Source organism: Jaculus jaculus, chromosome 9 (genome assembly GCF_020740685.1).
Source record: "Jaculus jaculus isolate mJacJac1 chromosome 9, mJacJac1.mat.Y.cur, whole genome shotgun sequence".
Classification (NCBI taxonomy): Eukaryota; Metazoa; Chordata; class Mammalia; order Rodentia; family Dipodidae; genus Jaculus; species Jaculus jaculus.
Window position 1 is genome coordinate 95,312,169 of NC_059110.1, and position 26,244 is coordinate 95,338,412.

General features: G+C 40.2%; 1 protein-coding gene across 2 annotated transcripts in view; it reads right to left on the minus strand.

The window, feature by feature from the left end:
- Nucleotides 1–26,244, minus strand: part of Usp32 (ubiquitin specific peptidase 32) — a 203,785-nt gene that overhangs the window by 62,737 nt on the left and 114,804 nt on the right. The window contains exons 11-19 of one of the 2 annotated variants that reach the window (XM_045158505.1): nucleotides 25,402–25,463; nucleotides 23,592–23,694; nucleotides 21,486–21,678; nucleotides 17,401–17,576; nucleotides 16,581–16,721; nucleotides 11,910–12,027; nucleotides 4,755–4,909; nucleotides 3,180–3,261; nucleotides 1,192–1,266 (exon numbers count right to left, since the gene is read on the minus strand). In XM_045158505.1, the coding sequence (XP_045014440.1) occupies nucleotides 1,192–1,266; nucleotides 3,180–3,261; nucleotides 4,755–4,909; nucleotides 11,910–12,027; nucleotides 16,581–16,721; nucleotides 17,401–17,576; nucleotides 21,486–21,678; nucleotides 23,592–23,694; nucleotides 25,402–25,463 (1,105 nt within the window). Of the gene's footprint in view, nucleotides 1–1,191; nucleotides 1,267–3,179; nucleotides 3,262–4,754; nucleotides 4,910–11,867; nucleotides 12,028–16,580; nucleotides 16,722–17,400; nucleotides 17,577–21,485; nucleotides 21,679–23,591; nucleotides 23,695–25,401; nucleotides 25,464–26,244 lie in introns of both variants that reach the window. The other variant, XM_045158504.1, reaches the window with a different exon arrangement.

Below are 26,244 nucleotides of genomic sequence, written 5' to 3' on the forward strand. Positions count from 1 at the left end.
AAGCTCTTGGGCTGCAGAGATGGCTTAGCGGTTCAGGCATTTGCCTGCAACGCCAAAGGACCCAGATTCGATTCTCCAGTACCACATTAGCCAGATGCACAAATGCATCTGGAGTTCATTTACAGTGGCTGAAGGCTCTGGTGCGCCCATTCTCTCTCTCTGCCTCTTTCTCTGTCTCAAATATATATATGTATATTTTTTAAAAAGCTCTTGGCTGGGCTGGAGAGATGGCTTAGCGGTTAAGCGCCTGCCTGTGAAGCCTAAGGACCCCGGTTCGAGGCTCTGTTCCCCAGGTCCCATGTTAGCCAGATGCACAAGGGGGCACATGCGTCTGGAGTTCGTTTGCAGAGGCTGGAAGCCCTGGCACGCCCATTCTCTCTCTCCCTCTATCAGTCTTTCTCTCTGTGTCTGTCGCTCTCAAATAAATAAATAAATAAAAATTAAAAAAAAAATTAGAAAAAAAAAAAAGCTCTTGGCTGCCTAACCACTCTTGTACGTCCAGCTTCTGGTGAGATGCCCCTAGTCTCAGACAGTCTGGGCCAAATCGAGGGGAGAACTGCTAACCCTACTTTCCACATGGGTTCTTTTGTTTGTTTGCTTGTTTTTTGTTTTTCAAGGTCGGGTCTCACTGTACCTCAGACTGACCTGGAATTCACCACATAGCCTCAGGGTGGCCTCGAATTCATAGATTCTCCCACCAATGCAGCCCTCTGCCTCTGAGTGCTGGGATTAAAGGCGTGTGCCACTATGCCCAGCTAAAATGATTGCTTTTAGAGGCACAATCTAAATATGAGACCAAGTAGGCCTGGAACTGGCTATCTTCCTGTCTCTACATCCCAAATTCTAGGATTACTGAAGTGTTACCACCGTGTCCAGTATATAAATTATTTAACTACAAGGTTAGAAAGAGCTTCAGAAACCAATTTTGAGGGAGGTATGGTGGTTCATGCCTTTAAGCTCATTATTTGGGAGACTGAGTTAGGAGGATTGCCTGAGTTCAAATCCACCCTGGGCTACAGAGAAAGCAACTTAATGTTGGGCTTTCCTAATAAGAACAACATACCTGTAATCCCTGCATACCCCAGACACAATCAGAAGGCTCAAGTGTTCAAGGACGGCCCAGAAGACATAGTGAGACCACCTCAAAAAGCAACAGCAGCAAAAGCCTCTAAAAATAACATTCGGACTTACCTTTGTGTCTATCTATTTTACTACTGTTTGCTATAAAGGACATTTCCTCAGGCCAGCTCATATCTTTGTTGCGAACTAGAAAGATAGGTAGAAATGTGTTAATTTCTTATCCATACTACTCATCTTCAATCAATTGCTATGTTTTTTTAAGTTATTCCTAAACCAGGAACTTAAAAAAAATAATTCTAGAGCCAGACATGGTGGCTTATGTCTTAATTCCTGGTACTTGGGAGGCTGAGGTAGGAGGACTGCTGTGATTTCAAGGCCAACCTGGGCTATAAAGAGATCCTGTCTCAAAAACACACACACACACACACACACACACACACACACACACACACACACACACACAGTTTAGTAACTAGCTCTGAAATTATTCTTTTAGCTGCTACAAACAAATTCCAGATACATGCACCACTTTGGGTACTGGTGAATTGAACCTGGTCTTCAGGCTTTGCTGGCAAGTACTTAACTGCTGAGTCATCTCTCCACCCCTATTTTTCTTTTCTTTTTTGAGGCAAGCCCAACGGACTAGATTTTTATTTATTTATTATACGCATTTTTTTAAATGAGAGAGAGAGAGGATTGGCATACCAGGGCCTCCAGCCACTGCAATCAAGCTCGAGAAGCTTGCACCACCTTACGTATCTGGCTTATATGGGTTTGAAAAGTTGAATATGGGTTCTTAGGCTTCACAGACAAGTGCCTTAACTGCTAACACATCTCTCCAGCCCGTTTTTCTTTTTCTTTCTTTCTTTCTTTCTTTCTTTCTTTCTTTCTTTCTTTCTTTCTTTATTTATTTATTTATTTATTTATTTTTTTCTTAGGATCTTCTCTGACCTTTTTTTTTTTGTTGTTGTTGTTCTTTTGAAGTAGGGTCTTGCTCTTTCTTTTTCTTTTAAAAAAATTTGATTTATTTATTTAAGAGCAAAAAAGGCAGAGAGGGAGAGAAGGGGAGTCAAATCTGGGTTTTGCAGGTGAGCACCTTAATTACTATGTCATCTCTCCAGCCCCAGCTCTATTTTTCTTTTAAAGCAATTTAGATAGCAAAGTAAAAGTGCGTAAGAGTTGGACTAGAGAGAGATTCCCCGGCACAAGCCAGATGCACAAGGTAGCATGTGTATCTGGAGTTCACTTGCAGTGGCTGGAGACCCTGGCACGTTCATTCTCTTATCTGCCTGCTTTTCTCTCTCAAATAAATAAACAAGCAAATAAATAAATAAAATATTCAAAAAATACATAGAGTTTAATGGATTTTCCTTATTTATAGAACCCAAAAAATAATAGCTCTGGGGAAAAATTATAAAATAAGATGAGCAGTAATTCTTTAAAATCTTTCCCTAAAAGCATGATGTAGTCCAGCAATTGGGAGGCAAAAAGATCAAGAGTTAAAGAATATTCCCATCTACATAACAAATTCAAGGTCAGCCTAGGCTACACTGAGACCCTATCTCAAAAATACTGGGCAAGGGCTGGAGAAACAGCTTAGTGGTTAAGGCACTTGCCTGCGAAGCCTAAGGACCCATGTTTGATCTCTCTTCAGATCCCACATAAGCCAGATGCACAAAGGTGATATAAGCGCAAGGTTGCACATATGCACTAGGTGGTGCAAGTGTCTGGAGTTTGACTGCAGTGTTCTTGCTCTCTCTCTCTCTTAAACAAACAAACAAACAAACAAACAAACAAACAAAAAACAAGCAAGGGCTAGACAGAAGGCTCTCTATGTTTGCAGTCTGATGGCCAAGGTTCAGTTCTCTAGTAACCACATACAGCCAGATGCATAAAGTGACACATACATCTGGGATTCAATTGCAGTGGCAGGAGACCCTGGTGTGCTTATACTCACTCTTTCTGCCTGCCTCTGTCTCTCTTTCAAATAATTAAAAATATTTTAAAAAATACCAAGCAAAGTCAACCAAACCAACAAAAAGCCCAAGCCAACATTCCTCCACAAAATCCCAGTATATATGCACACATCTATTCTGTACCTTCAATTACCAGGTGCTGTTCATCCTGAATCTTCAAATATTCCAGCCTATGATCCTCATCATCCAGAAGAGTAAGATAATTCTACATAATGAGGATGGAATGCTTTTGTTAATTTGGCTAGTCAATTTGAAACAGAGAAACATGAATGCCAATTAAATTATTATTGCATTTCTATAACTTATATCATATTTAGTTGTTCATGCATATTTATAATTTAGGTGACAAATGAAGGAAAGAAATGTGATTCTCTATAATTTTACAAATATTCTCTATGTTCCTAAAGCAAAGTTGAATATAATTTGTGTATAGACTAGAAGATTCTTCACAGATCAAACCAAAGTTTACCAAGAATTACATTTTCTTTTCTTTCTCTCTCTCTCTCTTTTTTTTTTTTTTTAAGTTTTTTGAGGTAGGGTCTCAGTCTAGCCCAGGCCTGGTGTGTATCACCATGCCTAGACAAGAGTTACATTTTCTTTTTTAAAAAATTTATTTTTTTGAACACTTCCATAATTATAGACAATAAGCCATGGTAATTTCCTCACTTTCCCCCTATTTTCCCCTTTGCAAGGAGTTACTTTTTATTTTTATTTTGAGGTAGGGCTTCACTCTAGCCCATGCTGATCTGGAATTCACTATGTAGTCTTGGGGTGGTCTCAAACCCATGGTGATCCTCCTACCTCTGCCTCCTGAGTGCTGGGATTAAATGTGTTCTATAGAGTGTGCAGAAAAGAAATTTTCTTTCCCATTTTCACTGCTGTAAAAACTGAGACACAGTTAAGTGACTTGCCTTAGATTCATGACTAAAAAGTAGCAGAATCGGTATCTAATCCCGCAATGTGGCTGCACTAGCTATTTTCTTAATGACAATGTGATTCTGCCTTTCAATGGTAACCAAAGGAGGCTATAAGAAAGCACTAGGAAACAAAAAACTAGTTAAAATTGCACTTATGATCTAATTTCAGAGTAAATTTAATACTGACTATCACAGGAAGAACATGTAGACATTTAATAAAAGCACTGCAAGCTCTGAGGAGAGTGGAAGTTAAGAGCTGGTCAGGAAGGAAGGACTTCCACTATGTGCATGGTTTGAATTTTAATGTTACTTTAAAATAAACCCAACAAAATCTATACAGTTATAAAAGAAGATATTTAAGCCTGGTGTGGTGGCATACACCTTTAATCCCAGCACTTGGGAGGCAGAGGTAGAAGGATCGCTGTGAGTTCAAGGCCACCCTGAGACTCCATAGTGAATTCCAGGTCAGCCTGAGCTAGAGTGAGACCTACCTCGAAAGTTCCCTCCCCCCAAAAAAGATATTTTATATTATTTTACAATGTAACAGTAAGTTTTACAAGACAGAACTGTCCATGACAATCAATTGTGATGACCATCAACATGATTGCTATAGTCCAAGCTCTTATCCTCATGAAATACGATGTTTGTGAGTGAGTTTGTGGTGCTGGGGATTAAACCCAGAGTCTTACATATATTAGGTAAGTATTCTACCACTGAACCATATCGCCAGCATAATTTAACATTTAGTCAGAGTTTTCTTGACTCTGAAGATGCCTCTTACCTCACTATTATATAGCCATAGGCGCATATCTTCCTCTTTGATGCGAAGCCTTTGAGACAAGTATTCGTGAATTTCCTTGATAGTCTGCATTCTACTAAAACAGCCTGTATAGGCTAACACCCGCTTTAGAGGTGCATTCGGAGAAGGTACATTTCCTACAGTTACAGTAAACATGATAAGGAAAAGGAAGATATAAAAACACTTGTCTCAATAATGGTTACTTATTAATTTAGGAAATAATGATGATAAATAAGAATTAATTACAGGTTTAATAATTTTATAAATGAACAGCACTATTGAAGCTTGAAAATGGCCAGGTATAGTGACACATGCTTGTAATCCCAACACTTAGCAAGTGGAGGCAGCAGGATCAAGAATTTAAGGTGTGAGGGGCTGGGAAGATGGCTTAGTGGTTAAGGCACTTGCCTACAAAGCCAAAGGACCCAGGTTCGATTCTCCAGGACCCACATAAGCCAGATGCACAAGAGGGCGCAAGTATCTGGAATTCGTTTGCAGTGGCTGGAGGCCCTGGCACACCCATTCTCTCCTTCTCTCATCCCCCACCCACCTATTTCTCTCAAATAAAATAAATAAATAAAATATTTTAAAAAATAATTTAAGGTTTGATGGGCTACAATGGACCATCTCAAAAAGCCAAGGTGGGAGGGAAGGTTGAGAATAAAGAGAAAACCCACATGTCTCAAAGCCTCAATCTTGGAAACAACAAAAATAAAAGCATATAATTCTAGATAACTGGCATATTTTGGGTCCTAAGTATTTTAACATGCTGGCTAAAAACTGACATTAATATACAATTATCCTCAGTTTGGTAAGACTCAGTAGCAAGATGAAATAAAATGTGCTGGGAGGTAACACAGTAGCAAAGTGCTTCCCCATCCTATAGGAGCCCCTGAGTTTAATGCCCAGATCTTGGAGAAACAAAACAAAAACCAACAAAATAAGGAATGTGGGAGGTGGGGAGATAGCTCAGGCAGTCGAGCTTGCCTCACAAGCATGAGGATCTGAGTTCAATCCCCAGAACCAATGTAACAGTGCTAGATTTCGCAGTTCACACTTTTAAGCCCTGCACGGGAGAGGCAGAAAGGAGAGGATCCCCGGGGGCTTGAAGGCCAGCCAGTCTATTCTAACTGGTGAACTCCAGGCCAAGAAAAGACCTTGTCTCAACAAAAAAAAGTGGGGAGGGAACAGTATTCCTGAAAAATGACACTAGGTTGTCCTCTAGCCTCCACACGCATGCTCATGGACATGTGTGTACACATGCACATTTTAAAAAGTGGGAGCCAGGTGTGGTGACACGCTCCTTTAATTCCAGCACTTGGGAGGCAGAGGTAGGAGGATCACCAAGAGTTTGAGGCCATCCTGCAACTACATTGTGAATTCCAGGTCAGCCTGGGCTAGAGCAAGACCCTACCTCAAAAAAAAAAAAAAAAAAAAAAAAAAGAACCAAACAAAAAAGGTGGAGGCTGAAGAGATTGGTTAGCAGTTAAGGTGCTTGCCTGCAAAACCAAAGGACCCAGGTTCGATTCCCCAGGACCCAAGTAAGCCAGATGCACAATACTGGTAGCACATGCATCTGGAGTTTGTTTGCAGGGGCGGGAGGCCCTGGAGTGCCCATTCTCTATCTCTCTCTCAAATAAATAAATAAAAATTTTAAAAGTATTTTTAAAAAAGTGAAGTCAGGTGTGGTGGCACACACCTTTAATTCCACCATTAAGGAGACAGAGGTAGGAGGATTGCCATGAGTTTGAGGTCAATTTGGAACTTCATAGTAAGTTATAGGTCATCTTGGGCTATAGTGAGACCCTACCTTGAAAAAACAAAAACAAAAATAACAAAAAAAAAGCCAGGTGTGGTGGCACATGCCTTTAATCCCAGCACTTGGGCGGCAGAGGTAGGAGAATCACCTTGAGTTCGAGGCTACCTTGAGACTACAGAGTGAATTCCAGGTCAGCCTAGGCTAGAGTAAGACCCTACCTTAAACAAACAAAACGTGACAGTGATGAAACAGTACTGAATTTGACACCCACAGATAGATTCACTTATCTAACAGATTCACTTAATCTAACAATAAACTCTGAATCATTACTCCCTCATTTTCAGTCACTAAGGGACCCAATTACCTGGTAGCAGTTGACAGAAAGAAAATTTTGCCTGAAAGTCAAGTTGGTGGATTATACATGGCCAAACAGAATTTTTAAGTGAAGCCAAGAGGCTTCCCATGACTAAATAGCTGTCTGGTTGAAAAGGAGGGTGCAAATCATATAGATTGTTTGCCCAGTAAGAAGACAGCAGACATGATCTTGAATTGCTGAAGGGTTCAAAGTGAAAACAAAAAAATTGGCCATACAGTTTTCCCTCAGACTCCAATGAACTGGTTTGAGGACTCTCATCTTCAGAACACCAAATCCATGGATCCTCATCTTGTATACAGAATAGCACAGTATTCATATATAATCTATGGGGCTGGTGAGATGTTTTAGTGGTTAAGATGTCTGCCTGTAAAGACTAAGGACCCAGGTTCAACTCTCTAGAACCCATGTAAGCCAAATGCATATGGTGGCACATGTATCTGGAGTTTGTTTGCAGAGGCTGGAGCCCCTGGCATGTCCATTCTCTCTGGAGTCTCTCTCTCTCTCAATAAATAAGTAAATTTGAAAAAATAACATAGTATTTATGTATGCTTGCTCATTTACTCTACTTTTAATTACTTAATTTTTGGGGGGGGGGGTTGAGGTAGGGTCTCACTCTGGTCCACGCTGACCTGGAATTAACTCTGTAGTCTCAGGGTGGCCTTGAACTCATGGCGATCCTCCTACCTCTGCCTCCCAAGTGCTGGGATTAAAGGTGTACGCCACCACGCCCAGCTAATTACTTAATATTTACATGTGTATGTGAAGTATGTATGTGGTGCATGTATGCTGTGTGCAGATGCACTCATGCATGTGTATAGAGGCCATAGCAGAAGGTCAGATCTCTTCCTCTATTGCTTATTCATGTGTTTTCTTGAGACTCTGAACCCAGAGAAGCAACTTTTGTGAGCATTAGTAATTCTCTGGTCCCCTTCCTACAGGACTGGGGTGACTAATGTGCATGGCCATGCCCAGCTTTGTTTACTTATGAGAGATAGAGAGCATATGAATGCAAATGAGCACACCAGAAGCTCCTGCCACTGCAAACAAACAACAGACAAATGTGCCACTTTGTGCATCTTTATGCACAGCTTTTTATATGGGCACCAGGGTGTGGAACTCAGATTGCTCAGGCTTTAATGCCTGCAATGGAAAGTGCTCTTAACTGCTGAGCCATATTCCCACTCTTTCTCTCTCCTTCTCTTCCTTCCTTCCTTCACCCCCCTTTTCCTTTATTAGTGAGAGAGACAGAGAGAATACATGGGTGCACCAGGGCTTCTCTAGATGCTGAGCCCCTGTGTGCATTTGGCTTTATGTGGGTCCTAGGGAACTGAACCTAAGGTCATCAAGCTCTCTAGGCAAGTGCCTTTAACCATTGAGCCATTTCTCCAGCCTTATTTATTCATTCATTTGAGGGTAAAAGTAAAGAGAAAGACTCCCAAGAGTGGGAGTATTTCCCCTAAGACCAAGAGAGGAAGTTGCTGGATTAGGAGCTACAGGAATAAAAGCCCCAGAGTGTCAGAGCAAGCATGGTTAGGATTCCCGCTGAAATACAAAGAAGAGAAGGGAAAAGAAAGAAAAAGTGAGAAAAGCAGGCAGGCTCGGGCAAGGAGGATGCCCATATACCTTATCTTATTATTATTTGGCTTTTGTTTTTCAAGATAGGGTCTCGTTCTAGCCCAGGCTGACCTGGAATTCACTATGTAGTCTCAAGGTGGCCTCCAACTCACAGTGATCCACCTACCTCTGTCTCCCAAGTGCTGGGATTAAAGGGGTGCACCACCATGCCCGGTTACTACCCATATACTTTAAATCATCTTTAGATCACTTATAATTAATAATGTAGAAGGCTATTAGAATATAAGGAAAAATACCAAGATAAATGTCTGCATATGTTCAGTACATATGCAACTTTTTTTTCTGAATTATTTCAGATTTGAGGTTAGCTGAATCTGTGGCTGAGTAATCCATGGAATACGGAAGAATGATTGCATAGAGAGAAAGTGAAGAAGAAAGGAGAGTACATACTTCAAAGCAGGAGGGTTCAAATGACAAATTATGAAAACCAAAGACAGGTTGTTTAAAAAAACTTGCTAAGGACCCCGGTTCAACTCCCTAGGATCCACATAAGCCAGATATACAAGGGGGCGCATGCACCTGGGATTCATATGCAATGGCTAGAGACCCTGGCATACCCATTCTCTCTCTCAAATAAATAAATAAATAAAATATTTTAAAACTTACTAAATCCTGGTTAACTATATAATCAAAGCTATAATGTAAGTGGTTATCTCTGCCTATGACAGCTTAGATTTTGTTAAGCACACTAAACAAAAGCACAAACTTAACATCAATGTAGTAAGTCTAGCATTTTCTACCTATTTAGTAGTGGCTTGGCTTTTTTGTTGTTGTTGTTTATTTCATTTATTTGAGAGTGATAGAGAGAGAAAGAGGCAGATAGAGAGAAAAGAGAGAAGGGGTGCGCCAGGGTCTCCAGCCACTGCAAACGAACTCCAGATGCGTGCGCCCCCTTGTGCATCTGGCTAACGTGGGTCCTGGGGAATCAAGCCTTGAACTGGGGTCCTTAGGCTTCACAGGCAAGCGCTTAACCACTATAGCTTGGCTTTTTAAATGCCATTAAATGTGTTTTCAGTGTCTTTATCTATTAATTAAACCTAAGAACAATTTTAGCATTATTTGTTTTTTCAGAGCTTCTAAGAATTCACTTACCTAAGTTAGGCTGAGACATCATCTAAGGAATAATGACTTCTGTAACCTTGACTACAGAAAATGCTATAGTTATTATAATGATGGCAAGGTTTGAATACCTGTTACTTTAAAACAAATAAAGTCACCTGGCATAGTGGCGCACACCTTTAATCCCAGTACTCGGGAGGCTGAGGTAGGAGGATCACCGTGAGTTTGAGGCCACTCTGAGAATACAGAGTGAATTCCAGGTCAGCCTGGGCCAAAGTGAGACCCTACCTTGAAAAAAACAAAACAAAACAAAACAACAACAAAAAAGTCTAGTAAACAGTTGTAATAAATTGAGTATTTGAGAAAGATGCATGATAAAACAAAACTATGATCAATTTTTAAACAAACAGCAAAGCAAATCTTTTACTATCAGCAAGCAAAGGATAATGCTTTAAAAAATTAAAAGGACAATTTTTTCCAATTACACACCACAGTATTAGTTTTAAGATTACAGCAAGAAAGCAGTTTTATCAAATTTAAAATGATTAATGATTGATGTCACAACTAATCAATTAGGAATAAAGCTTCAAATGAAGAACAAATTTGGAGCATCAGAACAATCCAGTTCTAGGATTCAGAAGTATTTGCAAGTATAGTGTTCAAGTTAATCATTGTTTTTGTAAGCCATAATACAAAAATTTGAGTTCTAGACAGTTGAGCTCATTAAGCAGGCAGCCACTTATACATAATGCTGTGCTTTTGAATAGCACCTGCAAATCAGGAACTTGCAGAAGCAGCAAAAATCTAGGATAAGCACAAGAGTTACAGATACTAAAAACCCAACAACGCATATTGCCCGTCATTGTTATCTTTCAAAGAGAAACAAAACAGACATGCTACAGGTACAATGAACAGTAGGCTAATATTTCTATTTATTGGCAAGTTAAATCAGGAATGTTTAATAGAACCAGGAGTTGTGGTACAAGCCTTTGATCCCATCATGCAGGAAGCAGAGATAGGAGGATTGCTGTGAGTTTGAGAACAACCTGATACTATATAGTGAATTTCAGGTGAGCATGGGCTAGAGTAGGACCCTACCTTAAAAAAATAGTTTAATAGAAATTCTATTCATTGTTCCTTGATTTTGATGGTTTCTCTAAATACAATAGTGGTTAGGTAGAGCCACTGTCTTGCTATAATTCTTACCAAACACTATATGAAATAGTCCTCACATATTGTGTGAATATATATAACCTTTAAGGATGACATAAAAATAACTATGCTCAAACTTAAAGGAGAGCTAATGGTTACATAGGATTGGTGGTTTAAGGGTAGAGATAGCAACTGCATACTGAGGCATATTTTTTATTGTAATATCCTGACAATAGTAAACATAAAATCGGAGACTGCGTGAACAGATGTATTTAATACTTCTTTTTCTGCTAAAAAAAAAAAATCCAAATATTTTAAGGGGAAAGTTCACAGCAAGCACTATCCATCAATAAATTTAAAGTCAGAGAGAAATCAAAGGGAAACCTTTTGCATATATTAAAGTGGGAACTTATTCACATACTATATTGATAGGCATGGAGTTTTTCTTTTTTGGGGGGTGGAGCTTGGCAGTTCTCAAAGTGAATATATCAGGGTTAGCATGTGATTAGGTGACAAAGCACTTGCATACACTATACACAAGGCCCCGAGCCCAATCTCCACCACCATCAAGAAAGAAACACCGCTCCTACAATCAAAGCAACTATATCATTTTCATTTTGAAATTTCTATTTACTCTGTATTACTGGTCTTTTGCAAAACATTCTTAGGTATAACATGAAAAATATATCATGTTTTGCCAAAATAAAAACAAAAAAACTGCAGCGTAACAAGTATTACTCTAATAATTTGAGTGAGGTAGAAAACACCAATCAATAATTGGTAGGTTACATACAGCAACGATTTATAATGGCTTACCTCAAAAGAAAAAAAAGTAAAATCTATTTCTGTTTATTTTTTAAGTTTAAAACTAGAAAAGAAATATAACCCTTTTCAGTTTGCTGAAATTGAGGGATTTTTGCCTCTATTCCCATCCAGACTTGCACACAACCATAGATCTAAACCTGACAAATGACTTACTGATTCTGCTGATCCTGTATGAAAGCAGATAGGCACATGAATTAGTATCATGGCACCAGCCTTTGAGCAACCTGATTTTCAGTTTTTCTTTATTTTTAAGGAAATGTATGGCATTCTTGCTGCATTCTTAAGTTACCTCTCGGTAAATGTTGAGGAAACATTCTTAGGCTCATCATACCCATATTCACCCAGATGTTAGACTGCTGTGTTCGAGTGGCAGGCTGCTGTCGCAAAAAGAGGAGATAACGAGGAAATAATTCCAGCTCTGGGATGTCTGTCTTGCTATTCTTGATCACCTATATTTATGAAAAGTAAAAAGTGGTGATGACTCTAAAAGAAACAAAACCATTTTAACCTAACTTCGAGTTCTGTTTTTATTTTTATTTTACTTTTTAATATATTTTATTTTTATTTATTAATTAGAGAGAGAGAGATGGAGGTAGGGAGAGGATTGGAACACCAGGGCCTCTAGACACTGCAGATGAACTCCAGGCACGTGTGCTACCATGTGCATCTGGCTTATGTGGGTTCTGGGAAATCGAACCTGGGTCCTTAGCTTTGCAGGCCAGCAACTTACCTGCTAAGCCATCTCTCCAGCCCCGAATTTTGTTCTTAGAGCGTTTCACTATTTTGCCTAAACTGGCCTTGAACTCATGACCTTCCTGTTGAGGATTATAGTCATTTGCCACTAACTCCATCTGACAACAATGTTCAACAGTTCTCTATTTTTATTTGGTAATTTACTGACTCACATATATTTAAGTTACATAGATCTGAACATATTCAGGCACCTTAAAATAATCTTTCAACATTAGACTTCATTGTGGTTATTTCTGCTTCTTTCATTTAAAATCAAAATTAAGGGTTAAAAAAATAACCTTAAATATGGGCTGGTGATAACTCATTGGGTAATGAGTTATGCAAGCATAACTTCGATCCCCAGAATTCACATAAAAATACCAGGCAGAGACTAGTGGATCCCTGGGACTCTCTAGCCAGCCAGCCTAGTTTAACTTAGTGAGTTCCAGCCTAATGAGACTCTATCCCTAATAATGTGGGCATTCCTGAGGACTGACACCCAAGGCTGTCCTCTGGCCTCCACATGCATATGCATACATGTGCATCTACACACACACACAAATAAATAAAAACCCTTAACTATTAATTACGGCCCTACTTCTTTTGTATAATAATCCTCATTATATTTATATACTTTATATATATACTGCATATAAATGACCAACTATTAAAGGTAAACTCATAGAACTGAAAATACAAGTCAACAACTTGAAACTACTCACATTTATCCATATTATGCTACACCCCATAATTATCAGTATACTAATGTCACAAAACCTTATCAGTAGATAAGGCCCCCATTTTGTTAATACATAGAAAAAATTGTAAATTTGCCCAAAGTTTTCTTTCTAGTGTCAGTATTGATGACAGAACTGTTTGTTATATTAAAAACACTCTAAGCCAGACGTGGTGGTGCATGCCTTTAATCCCAACACTTGGGAGGCAGAGGTAGGAGGATTGCCGTGAGTTCAAGGCCACCCTGAGACTCCACAGTGAATTCCAGGTCAGTCATGGCTAGAGTGAGACCCTACCTCGAAAAACCAAAAAAAAAAAAAAAAACAACAAAAAAAAACCACTCTACTTGTACTCTACTTATATAACTGATCTTTTCATTCATACATGGCGCTATTGCTTACTTGCTTGGTTTGCTCTTTGAGACAGGGTCTTTTCATATAGTACAGGTCGGCTAGAATTTGCTATGCAGCCCAAGCTGGCCTGAAACTCATGATCCTCTTGCTTCTACCTCCCGAGTGCTAAGACTACAAGCTTGTGTTACCATGCCCATCTTTATTTATTTTTTGTACATGGTTAAAACAAGAAATTTGGGTGTGTGAACTCAGTTTTACACTATTGGTACAGGTTACAAGCAGCCTCTTCCACATAAAGTGCCTGTCACCCTGCCCTATGTTTTAAGATTAGCTTATTACCAGCCTCATGTTCTAATAGGCCAATATAGCTAATATTCAAATCTAAAACAGAAAACCTGACAAGGCCAGGTGGGGCATGCTTATAATTTTATCTTTTTTTTTTTTTTTTTTTTTTTTTTGGTTTTTCGAGGTAGGGTCTCACTCTGGTCCAGGCTGACCTGGAATTAACTCTGTAGTCTCAGGGTGGCCTTGAACTCACGGCGATCCTCCTACCTCTGCCTCCCGAGTGCTGGGATTAAAGGCGTGCGCCACCACGCCCGGCTGCATGCTTATAATTTTAGTATTTGGGAGCATTTTGAAGGCTGAAGTGGAAGGAGCAACAGAAACCCCACCCCTCTTTCATAAAATGGGGCAATAAAACATAAAAACAATAGTATAAACCAAATCTTTAGGACTTTGTTTGGGGGGGTAGAATCACTTGGCATTGAACTAGCAATCCTTTTTTTTTTTTTTTTTTTTTTAATTTATTTGAGAGCGACAGACACAGAGAGAAAGACAGATAGAGGGAGAGAGAGAGAATGGGCGCGCCAGGCCCATTCCAGCCTCTGCAAATGAACTCCAGACGCGTGCGCCCCCTTGTGCATCTGGCTAATGTGGGACCTGGGGAACCAAGCCTCGAACCGGGGTCCTTAGGCTTCACAGGCAAGCGCTTAACCGCTAAGCCATCTCTCTAGCCCTCAACTAGCAATCCTTTTTAGAACTTTTTGTTTTGTTTTGTTTTGTTTTGAGGTAGGGTCTCACTCTAGCTCAGGCTGACTTGGAATTCATTCTGTAGTCTCAGGGTACCCTTGAACTCATTGGGATCCTCCTACCTCTGCCTCCTAAGTACTGGGATTAAAGGCGTGCGCCACCACGCCTGGCAAGAACTATTTTTTAAAAAGTATTTTATTTAACCAGGTGTGGTGGCGCACGCCTTTAATCCCAGCACTCGGGAGGCAGAAGTAGAACTGCAGTGAGTTAAAGGCCAGCCACTCTGTGCATATGGTTTTCTTTTCTTTTCTTAAAATGTTTTTTTTTTGTTTTTGTTTTTTGAGGTAAGGTCTCACTCTAGCTCAGGGTGACCTGGAATTCACTATATAGTCTCAGGGTAGCCTCAAACTCAGGGTGATCCTCCTACCTCTGCCTCCCAAGTGCTGGGATTAAAGGCGTGCACCACCATGTGTGGCTTTGTGCATCTGGTTTTACGTGGGTACTGGGGAATCAAACCCAAGCCATCAGACCTCGCAAGCAAGAGCTTTCAATAGCTGAGCCTTCTCTCCAGCCTAATTCCTTGACTTTATATTAGTCTAGTGACTATTCTTTCTTACTCTATGTTGGCTATTCAATCTAATGTCAACATATCATATATACATATCAACATATGGTTGTTATATGAGAAAGAATAAAATGGGACATATTGCCCTGGCCATGGTGGTGCATGCCTTTAATCCCAGCACTTGGAAGGCAGAGGTAGGAGAAATGTCATTAGTTCAAGGCCATCCTGAGACTGCATAGTGAATTCCAGGTCAGCCTGGACTACAGCAAGCAAGACATGACCTTAAAACGCCAAAAAAGGGAGGTGGGGGGGCCATATCCTATAATTATTTGTTCAGGTTCTGTGATTTGAATAGGTTCTGAGAATTCTGCTACAATAAAGAACAAACTTATAGATGGGCATGGTGACACATGCCTTTAATCCCAGTACTTGGGAGGCAGAGGTAGGAGGATCGCCAAGAGTTCGAGGCCACCCTGAGACTACATAGTGAATTCTAGGTCAGCCTGAGCTAGAGTGAGACCCTACCTTGAAAAATCAAAAAAAAAAGAAAAAAAGGAACTTATGAACATGAAAATATGGAAGGCTAGAAAGTGGTTTAAATGATCAAGTGATTAAAGATGCTTGCTTGTAAAGCCTGTCTACTTGGGTTGGCTCAGGTTTGGTTCCCTAGTACCCACATAAAGACAGATGATCCAAGTAGGGTATGTGTCTGAAGTTCATTTGCAATGGCAAGAGGCTCTGGCATATCTGCCTGTTCATATTTGCTCTCTCCTTGCAAATAACTAAAAATATATTTAAAAATTCACATAGAAAAGTAATACAAGATTCTCTTCAGGCTGGAGAGGTGGCTCAGTAGTTAAAGGCATTTGCTTGTAAAGCCTGATGGCCCAGGTTTGACTTCCTAGCCCCATGTAAAGCCAGATGCACAAAGTAGCACATGTGTCTGAAGCTTATCTGTGGTGGTAGAAGGTCCTAGTGCATCCACACTTAATCTTTCTGCCTGTCACTTCCTTTCTCTCTTTCCAATAAATAAAATTTTTTGAATAAAGCTATTTTTTCAAAAAAGATTCTTGCGAGCCAGGCATGGTGGCATACACCTTTAATCCCAGCACTCCTGGGCAGAGGTAGGAGGATCACTGGGAGTTTGAGGCCACCCTGAGACTACATAGTGAATTCCAGGTCAGCTTGAGCTAGAGTGAGACTCTACCTCAAAACTCCATCCCCCCCCCCCCACAAAAAAAAAGATTCTTGGGCTGGAGAGATGGCTTAGCAGTTAAGGTGCTTGCCTGTGTAGCCTAGGGACCCATGTTTAACTCTCCAGGTCCCACGTAAGCCAGGTACACCAGGTAACACAAGCATGCACATGCACACAAGGTAGCATACATGTTTGGAGTTCGATTACAGTGGCTCTGGCACACCAATTCTTTCTCTTACTCTTGCTCTCTTGTATACACACACACACACACACATACACACACACACACACACACACACGTGTGCCAGTCTGTTGGGCTTGCCTCAAAAAAAAAAAAAAAAAAGACTCTTTTCAATACTTCTCATTGTATAAGGCACTATTAGCTATACTTACTGGTCTAGGGAGGGCCAGGTTTGCTCCATACCAGTGATAAAGTGCTCTCCATACAGGTTCTGGGACCATTTCATAATCTCTTCCATGGATCAGCTGTGGAGTTCGCTTTAAGCGCCCTCCTTCTAGTGTTAATGATGTAGCCTTAGAAAGAATCAGTATTGATTTTTAGTATTATAAAGCCTCTCATACATCAAGAAAATCTAGATACAGAACAAATCCATGCCATTTCCCAGTTTCATACTGCTGAAAACTTTTCTTTCTCCATTTTTTCTAGTGGTGCTCAGGATCAAACCTAGTGTCTTGCACTCAACAGGCAAATTACTACCACTGAGCTATATCCCCAGGCAAGAAAATGGAATTTTTTATGAGAAACTTTTTTTTGACTTTGCAATAAACTACTTAAGAAAAGGAACTCACAACAAATCATTTGAAGCAATCATTGAAGCATTTGGGAATAAGACTGGTTCTTACAGATTTCTTTTAAACAATAATTTTCATTTTGCAGTCAAATGCTCTACCACTGAGCTATACCCCACAATAATTATCATTTTGGAATAAAAAAGTCTATGTATATATGACATAACATTTTCACAATAGATGTTATAAGAATAGTATTTCCAAAGATCACTGTATAATTTCAAAGCAAGTAGTATAATAAAAGCCACCGCATAATCTCATGGAAATATACTATGAAAAGACATTTCTATCTAAAACAGGTTAATTTAGATGAATCACAATGTTTTGCTATGTGCTCAAAACCTCTGAATTTTTTAGCTACTTGAAAGACACCAATTTTAAGATACAATGTCAAACTACCTACCTTTACTGGCTCTTGAGTTACCAGTGGTTGGTTATCAATAGCTCCTGGTTTCTGAGGATTAAGGTGTAAAAGAATATTTCCATTGGTTCCTAGTAAACACTGGTTGTTATTGTCAGAAATATTATGTTGTCGAGAAAAGCACATATCTGTCCCCGGTGTGGCAGAATACAGAAAGCCTACCAGAAAAAAAAGAAGATAGACTCTCTTATTTTTAGTTATTATACATGAATAGGTTTGAAGATATGAACTCAAATGTGCACATACTGAGTACATCCAATATCTTGTTGTTATGTCAGGACAGTTTTAGATTTGCATAAATATACAGAAAACAGAGAGTATAGATGTAGTCTTCTGGATAAAAGATAGTATAGCATTAAATAGAATAAAAGCTTTCAAAAAATGTTACCAATTGAGTATCTGACCACCTTTCTAGACTATTGTAATAATTTATTTATTTATCCTTTTTTTGGGGGGGGGATCAAGGTGAGGTCTCTCTAGCCCAGACTGACCTGGAAATCGCTCTGTAATCTCAGGCTGGCCTCTTAACTCATGGTGATCCTCCTACCTCAGCTCATGGAGTGCTGGGACTAAAGATGTGTGACAGTATGCCCAGCTTGAAGATCAATTTGTTAAAATATTGTCTGTACATGATGCTTCCAATCGTTCCCTTTAGTCCTTTTTACTCAGCTGAAACTTAATGGTTCTGTATGACAAAGATGCTTTAATACTTCTATAACCCAACTCATTGAGGTGATCCCTGTTACTTTGCTGATAAAATGCAAGATTCTCAATCTCACCGTGTCATTATCTCCTCTTTGACATTTTCTTTCCCTTTACATGGAGGAGAGTAGGCAAACTGGCAGAGCTAGCATTTTTCCTGCCTGACACTACAAAACACTTAGCAGTCAGAAGTGCTATAATCAGCTCTAACACCAGGATTCAGGTCCATTCATTCTCTCACCCTCATTCCCTCTCCTTCTTTCTTGCTCTCTCCCCCATCTCCATTTCTCCCTCCTCCTTCTTTTTTCTCTCCTCTCACTTTTGATGCTGGGAATTGAATACTATGAACAATACTGTAAGGCACAAACAAGAAACAAGATTTTTTTCTTAGCCTTATCTAAGGTTCTGTTGTATGTGCAGCCCACAGGCTAAGCAGTATTACAAATAGAAGTCCACAAAGCAATTGGTAACTGGAGTGTTTACCCAAGATTAACATGTAGTCAAGAGTTAAAAATATCTTAATTTGGGAGGCAGGAGGATCTCTCTGAGTTCAAGGTCAGACACCTGACCTCAAAAAAACAAAAACAAGCAAACAAAAAGAATCTTAAGGGCTGGAGAGATGGCTTAGCAGTTAAGTGCTTGCCTGTGAAACCTAAGGACCCCGGTTCGAGGCTCGATTCCCTAAGGCCCATGTTAGCCAGATGCAAAAGGGGGCGCACTCATCTGGAGTTTGAATTTGCAGTGGCTGGAGGCCCTGGTGCACCCATTCTCTCTCTCTTTCTTTCTGCTTCTTCCTCTGTCTGTTGTTCTCAAATAAATAAATAAAAATAAACAAAAAAGTTCTTTTAAAAAAAAGAATCTTAAAATGCCCTCGGGTTCAAACTCTTAAGACATTACTCATCATTTTTGCATGTTATGGAATGGAAAATTTTATTTTCTGTTTTCAGAAGTCTGAAATATTGGTAAAACAGAATGAATAATAATCAAGAGATAAGATTTGACTAATGTAAAGTGAAATTTTCATATTGAGAGATTAATGAAGTCTAATTTTGAAGTTATTTTCATATTTTAAAAAATTATTTTACTTTATTTTTGGTGTAGGGTCCTACTCTAGCCCATACTGACCTGGATTTCACTATATAGTCCTAGGCTGGCCTTGAACTCATAGCAACCCTCTTTATCTCTGACTCCCAAGTGCTGGGATTAAAGGTGTGTCCACTACACCTAGCTAAGTTTTTATTTAAAAAGCTATTAATATCTCCAAGAATCTATTTGGTGCGTGCGTGTGTGCATAATGTATGAATATGTGCGTGTGTGGTGGTTATCATGTGCCACAACATGAATATGAAGACCAGAGGACAGCATTAGGTATCAATTGTGGCCTTTCACCTCTTTTTTTTTTTTCTTTTTTGGTTTTTCGAGGTAGGGTCTTCACTGTCACTCAGGCTGACCTAAAATTCAATATGTAGTCTCAGGGTGTCGTTGAACTCATGGAGATCCTCCTACCTCTGCTTCCCGAGTGCTGGGATGGAAGGTGTGCACCACCATGCCTGGCTTTCCACCTCTTTTGAGGCAGGGTTTCTCATTGTTCACTAATGTGTTTGCAAGGCTAGATGTTCTGGGAGCTTCTGGTAGATTCTCCTCTCTCTGCTTCCCACCTTGCCATAGGCACACCGGGATTGGCAAAGCCTACTACAGAATCCAGCTTTTACTTGGGGGGGGATCTGAAGTCAGATACTCACACTTGCACAGCAAGCACTTTATGCACTGAGCCATCTCCTCAGAATTTAAGGAGCCATATAATTAACTACTTCATTCAAAAGTTATTTCTGGGTGGGTATGGTGGTGCACGCCTTTAATTCCAGCATTTGGGAACCAGTGGTAGAAGGATTGCCATGAGTTCAAGGCCACCCCAAGACTACATAGTAAATTCCAGAACAGCCTGGGCTACAGTGAGACCCTACCTCAAAAACAAAACAAAAAATTCCTCCCAATGGGAATCTGATGCCAACTATCCAACCAATCAAAGTTAAGAATTAAACATGTTTGTAATTCTGTACTTGAGGTAAAGGCATGATTATCAGAAGTTTAAGGTCATCTTCAGCTATATAGCAAGTGCAAGGACAGCTTGAGCTGCATGAGACTGTTCCTTAAAAACCAAAACTGCCAGGCATGGTAGTGCACACCTTTAATCCCAGTACTTGGGAGGCAATGGTAGGAGGATTGCTGTGAGTTCAAGGCCACCCTGAGACTACATAGTGAACTCTCTAGATCAGCCTGAGCTAGAGTGAAACACTAGTTCAGAAAAAAAAAAAAAAAAAAACACAACCCAAAACCCATGGACTGGAGAGAGATGGGTCAGCAGTTAAGGCACTTGCTTGCAAAACCTAACTACCTGGGTCCATTTCCCAATACCTACGTAAAGCCAGATGCACAAAGTGGCACATGAGTCTGAAGTTTATTTATAGTGGCTAGAGGCCCTTGTATGCCCATTCTCTCTCTCTGTTTGCAAATATCTATCTATTTATCTATCTATCTATCCATCCATCCATCCATCCATCCATCCATCCATCCATCCATCCAAAAGCCAAAACCAGCTAGGCATGCTGGTGCCTAGCTTTGATCCCAGCATTTGGGAGGCAGAGGTAGGAGGATCACTGTGAGTTTGAGGTCAGCCTGGAACTACAGAGTGAGTTCCAGGTTAGCCTGGGCTAGAGTGAGACCTACTTAAAAAAAAAAAAAAAAAAAAAAAAAAACAGGGCTGGAGAGATGGCTTAGCAGTTAAGGCACTTGCCTACAAAGACTAAGGACCCAGGTTTGATTCTCTAAGTCTCATGTATACATCTGGAGTTTGTTTGCAGTGGCTAGAGAACCTGACACGCCCATTCTCTTTCTCTCCCTCTCTCTGTCTCTAAGAAATAAATAACAATAAAAACAAAAACAAACAAACAAACAAAGACAAAACCCTGAGTGTGGTGGTGCATGTTTTTAATCCCAGTTCTGGGGAGGTAGAGGTAGTAGAATCCTTGTGAGTTCAATTCAAGGTCAGCCTGAGACTACACAGTGAATTGCATTCAGGTCAGCCTGGGCTACAGTGAGACCATACCTCAAAAACAAGCAAACAAAAAACCCTAAAGAAAGGGTTCCACCCTCAGACTCTGACGCTTACATAGAATGCTCATTTAACCACTGACCCATCTCTCCAGGAAGGGGAGGTAGACATGGGAAGATAATAGTTAATATGAGCAAAATATATTACATACATATATAAATATTGTCAGTAAATTAAAACAAAAAGAAAAGTCCCCAAAGCAAAACAAAGAAAACATAACCAGGACGAAGCCTGAGAGTCAAGTCATTTTTACCACTGCCAGCAGATTCTGAGGCTTCAGATGCAGAAGAAATGTTGTCTGAAAATTTCTCTTCTGTGTTATTCATATAACTGAAGTTGCTACCAATTCTATCTTCACCATGTTCTATAGGTTGTATTGTTGTTCCAAATGAAAATTTTCCTCCATTCAGAACAGATGATGGCTCAATTACAACAGGGTTGGCATCCTGAAATCAGCCAGAAAAGAAAAAAAACATTTAATGCTATGAAAAATATGTAGCATTCAGAAAGTGAATGGCACAATTATTATTTATCATCCTGGATTGGTTATAGCCATTTTATTTTATTTTATTTTTTTAAAATATTTATTTGAGAGAGAGACACAGAGCAAGAGAATGAGCACACCAGGGCCTTTGGCCATTGCAAACAAATTCCAGACAAATTGCTACCTTGGGCATCTGGCTTACATGAGTACTAGGGAACTGAATGAACATGGGTCCTTAGGCTTCACAGGCAGCGCCTCCTCCACTAAGCCATCTCTCCAGCCCTCCAAATTTCATTATGATACAGACTTCACCTTTTCATGCATGTATGTACGTATTGACCTGGCACTTGCTATGTAACCCAGATTGGCCTCAAACTTGGTTATAGCCATTTTAAAATATAACTAGGCAGGCATGGGGACATCTTTAATCTCAGCACTCAGGAGGCAGAGAGAAAGAGTCACTCTAAATTCAAGGCCAACTATAAATACATACATACATACATACATACATACATACATGTATGAAGAGGACTGGAGAGATGGGTCAGTGGTTAAATGAGCATTCTATGTAAACGTCAGAGTCTGAGGGCGGCCTGAAATTACCCAAGTTTAAATCTCTGGATCCCAGTAAATAAGCTGGATATGGCTTGGCTATGTGTGCTTATAACCCAGATCTGCAAAGGAGAACAGATACTAGGAATGGCCTGGGCTCATGAAAAAACAGCAAGCTCCCATGTCAGTAAGAGATTCAAAATGAGAATGGCAGGACCAGTGATGAAGCAGGACACCTGATACTCTGTTCCAGCCACCATGGCCAGCGCATGGGGCACTACAAAGGCATATATATGTGCATACACCATGCACGCATGCATGCAAGAAAAAAAATCATGAAGAAATTAAATATCCTCTGTATTTAGATTCCATTATTTAGCAGTAACTACAGTTGATGTATTTTAATTCCTTTCCTTCCCTTCCTTCCTTCCTTTTTAAAATTTTTTTATTTATTTTTATTTTATTTATAGGCTGACCTGGTACTTACTCAGTAGCTCCAAGCTGGCCTTGAACTCACAGCAATCCTCCTATCTCTGCTTCCTGAATGCTGGATTAAAGGCATTCACCAACAATCCTGGGGGCTCCTTTCTATCTTTCAAGATAGAATCTCACTATGTCACCTGACCTCAAGATTCTCCTGTCTTAGCCTCCAAGTTGAGATTACTGGTGTCACCTGCCAACATATTTTCTTTTTCTTTTTTTTGTGATTTTTTTGTTTGCTTTCATTTTTCAAGATAGGTTCTCACTCTGTTTCAAGCTGACCTGGAATTCACTAGGCAGTCTCAGGATGGCCTCGAACTCATGGCAATCCGCCTACCACTGCCTTCCAAGTGCTGGGATTAAAGGTGCACGCCACCATGCCCCACTCATTTCTTGTTTTTTTGAAACAAGACCCAGGTTTGATTCCCCAGGACCCACGTAAGCCAGATGCACAACGTGGCACATGCATCTGGAGTTCGTTTGCAGTGGCCGGAGGCCCTGGTGTGCCCAGTCTCTCTCTCAAATAAATAAAATAAAAGAATACTGAAAATCTTTAAGGAATGTTTTTATTTGCTTGTAAGCAGAGAGGCGGGGTGAGAACGAGGAGGAAGGAAGAGTGAGCATGGACGTGCTAGTGCTCTCCAGATGCATGCACCACTTTGGCGTCTAGTTACATGGTACTGGGGAACCTGGACCACCAGGCTTTGCAAGCAAGAGCCATCTCTCTAGCCCCCACTTCAAACCTTTACCTAAACCAGCACATTTTATTACTACCACTAGTCACAGAATGTCTGACAGAGTTCAAAATCTTATGAAAAATGTAGAAAAATAGGTTCAACTCACATATTTGACATATTCTTTCCACTGTTGCCACCACTGCATGGAGATGATAAACCAATTGTGTCCTGGCTGCAGACCATACCTGCTTTCTCGTTCTAACCATCCTCTGTAGATGCAAAAGACATTCAATACATTAGCTGAGGTCTTGTGAAATATAAATAACCTGTTTTCAAGGCCAGATCTCACTCTAGCCCAAGCTGACCTGGCACTGACTCTGTAGTCCCAGGCTGGCTTCCAAATCAGCGATCCTCCCACCTCTGCCTCTCAAGTGCTGGGATTAAAGGCATGTGCTACCATGCTCAGCAGTTCAATGTATTTTGACCATTTTATAGATTGTGTATGTGTGTGTGTGCATATGCGCACACATGCCAGTTTCTCTTACCACAGGTCCTTGCTTGATTATTCTCATTACTGCACAGGAAACATGAATCATTTATTTAAAAAAAAAATGGGCCAGGAGAGGCGATACATGCCTTTAATCCCAGCACTTAGGAGGCAGAAGTAGGAGGACCACCATGAGTTTGAGGCCACGCTGAGACTGCATAGTGAATTCCAGGTTAGCTAGGCTAGAGTGAGACCCTACCTCAGGGAAAAAAAAAAAAAAAAGCTGGTGTGGTGGTGCACATCTTTTTTTTTTTATTTTTTGTTCATTTTTTATTTATTTATTTGAGAGCGACAGACACAGAGAGAAAGACAGATAGAGGGAGAGGGAGAGAATGGGCGTGCCAGAGCTTCCAGCCACTGCAAACGAACTCCAGACACGTGCGCCCCCTTGTGCATCTGGCTAACATGGGAACTGGGGAACCGAGCCTTGAACTGGGGTCCTTAGGCTTCACAGGCAAGCGCTTAACCGCTAAGCCAGCTCTCCAGCCCGGTGGTGCACATCTTTAATCCCAGCACTTGTAAGAGGATCACTGTGAGTTTGAGACCATCCTGAGACTACATAGTGAATCCCAGGCCAGCCTGGTATATAGTGAGACCCTACCTCGAAAAACCAGAAATAAATAAGTAAATAAATAAAATACAGAAAAATGGTAGGGCCGGAAAGATAGCTCAACAGATAAGGGTGTTTGCTAGGTTACCTTGTTAAAAATATCTTTCTTTACTTATATATTTTAAAATATATTTATTTATTTATTTATTTCCAAGAAGAGAGAGAGAAAATGAGGTGCATCAGGGCCTCTAGCCACTGCAAACAAACTCCAGATGCATGTGCCACTTTGTGCATCTGGCTTTATGGGGGGTACTGGGGAATTTAACCAAGGTCCTTAGGCTTTTCAGACAAGTATCTTAACCACTGAACCACCTCTCCAGTCCCCAAATATCTTTTTTGTTTGTTCTCTTTCTCATGATGCTGGGAGTTGAACAGAGTCTTCTGCATGCCAGGTAAGTACTCTAAAACTGAGCAACATCTCCAGCCCCACTGAGGTATAATTATTATTATTATTTTTGTTTGTTTTTTTGAGGTAGGGTCTTGCTCTGGTCCAGGCTGCACTACGAAGTCTTAGGGTAGCCTCAAACTCATGGTGATCCTCCTACCTCTGCCTCCCGAGTGCTGGGATTAAAGGCATGTGCCACCATGCCTGGCTACACTGAGGTATAATTTTAATGCTAAGCTGAATTCTAAATATATTTACTGCTATGGCTAAGTAAGAAGACACTTGAACAAAAACATTTTTACATGTAGCTATTTTTTAAAAAACAGCTTTACTGTATGATTAAAGTGGGAGATAATTTTACTTCAGAAGTCAATAATTTCAGGTGTTAGAAACTCAACAAGGAAAACACACAAAGAATCATGCTACAAATTTACCTAATAATTTGTCCTTCTTCTTCTGGAGTAGCTGGTCTTAACCCCAGAACTATGTGGCACACCTAAGGAAAAACAGAAAGATAAATCAAACTTTATGGTTAGTGCCAATGACTAGATCACATGATAGTTCACAATGTCTGCATTAAATTCACTTTTTGTATGAGAATCTAAAGCAAGTATAGTATCAGGCACAACCAATTTGTATACCATGGGCCCTATATAGCTGAGGATAACTATGGCAGCCCAATATAAAAACAAACTCATTTAAAACATTGTTTAGGGGCTGGAGAGATGGCTTAGTGGTTAAGGCACTTGCCTGTAAAGCCTAAGGACCCAGGTCTGACTCTCCAGATCCTATGTAAGCTATACGTACAAAGTGGCCTAAGCACAAGGTCACATATGCCCACTAAGTAAAACATGCATCTGAAGTTCGATTGTGACGGCTGGAGGCATACCAATTCTCTCTCATTAAAAAAAATTAAATAGCCAGGTGTGGTAGCGTACACCTTTAATCCCAGCACTTGGGAGGCAGAGGTCGGAGAATCACCATGAGTTTGAGGCCACCCTGAGACTACATAGTGAATTCCAGGTCAGCCTGAACCACAGTGAGACCCTACCTCAAAAAAAAAAAAAAAAAATTAAATAGCCAGCTGTGGTGGTGCACGCCTTTAATCCCAGTTCAAAGCTCGACTCCCCAGGACCCACATTAGCCAGATGCACAAGGTGGTGCGTGCAATCTGGAGTTCGTTTGCAGTAACTGGGGGCCCTGGTGCACCCATTCTCTCCCTTTCCCTTTCTCTCTTGTCTATTGTTCTCAAATAAGTAAATAAAAATAAAAATGAA